This window comes from Nanorana parkeri, unplaced genomic scaffold, assembly GCF_000935625.1.
Source record: "Nanorana parkeri isolate BGI_ZX_2015 unplaced genomic scaffold, ASM93562v1 scaffold2801, whole genome shotgun sequence".
In the NCBI taxonomy this organism is placed as follows: Eukaryota; Metazoa; Chordata; class Amphibia; order Anura; family Dicroglossidae; genus Nanorana; species Nanorana parkeri.
Genome location: NW_017309069.1, coordinates 92,393 through 92,773, shown reverse-complemented (window position 1 = coordinate 92,773; position 381 = coordinate 92,393). Strand labels below are relative to the sequence as shown.

The 381-nt window shown below is 52.5% G+C and overlaps 1 protein-coding gene across 1 annotated transcript in view; it reads left to right on the top strand.

The window, feature by feature from the left end:
* The window catches only part of JAM3 (junctional adhesion molecule 3), a 20,524-nt gene that overhangs the window by 10,245 nt on the left and 9,898 nt on the right, over positions 1-381 (top strand). The window contains 1 exon segment of the mRNA XM_018574195.1: positions 121-186. Within this exon segment, the coding sequence (XP_018429697.1) occupies positions 121-186 (66 nt within the window).

The following is a 381-nucleotide window of genomic DNA, read 5'->3' as shown; positions in this document are numbered from 1 at the left end:
TTGTTTTGGTATATTGTAAAATAAAGAACAAGATTTTAAAAAAAAAAGACTTGTGTGTGCGGCTCCTGAGCGTTCTCCGTCATGGCGGTCGCTGTGCTGACCTCTGACCTCTGTTTGCAGGTTGCCTGGTGCTGGCGGTGGAGCTGACAACACTTCACACCAATCCCGAGGTTCAGGAGTATCAGAGTAAGTGATCCGTGTCCCTCCCTTCCGTGTCCCTCCCTTCCGTGTCCCTCCCTTCCGTGTCCCTCCCTTCCCCCCTGTGTGTCATGGCCTCCGCTCATTCTATAGACGTGTCTCAGACACTAACCAGACTCCACCACGGGTCATTGATGGAGAATGTCTTCTCTTGTGGGGGGAGGGGAAAGGTGCGACAGGTTT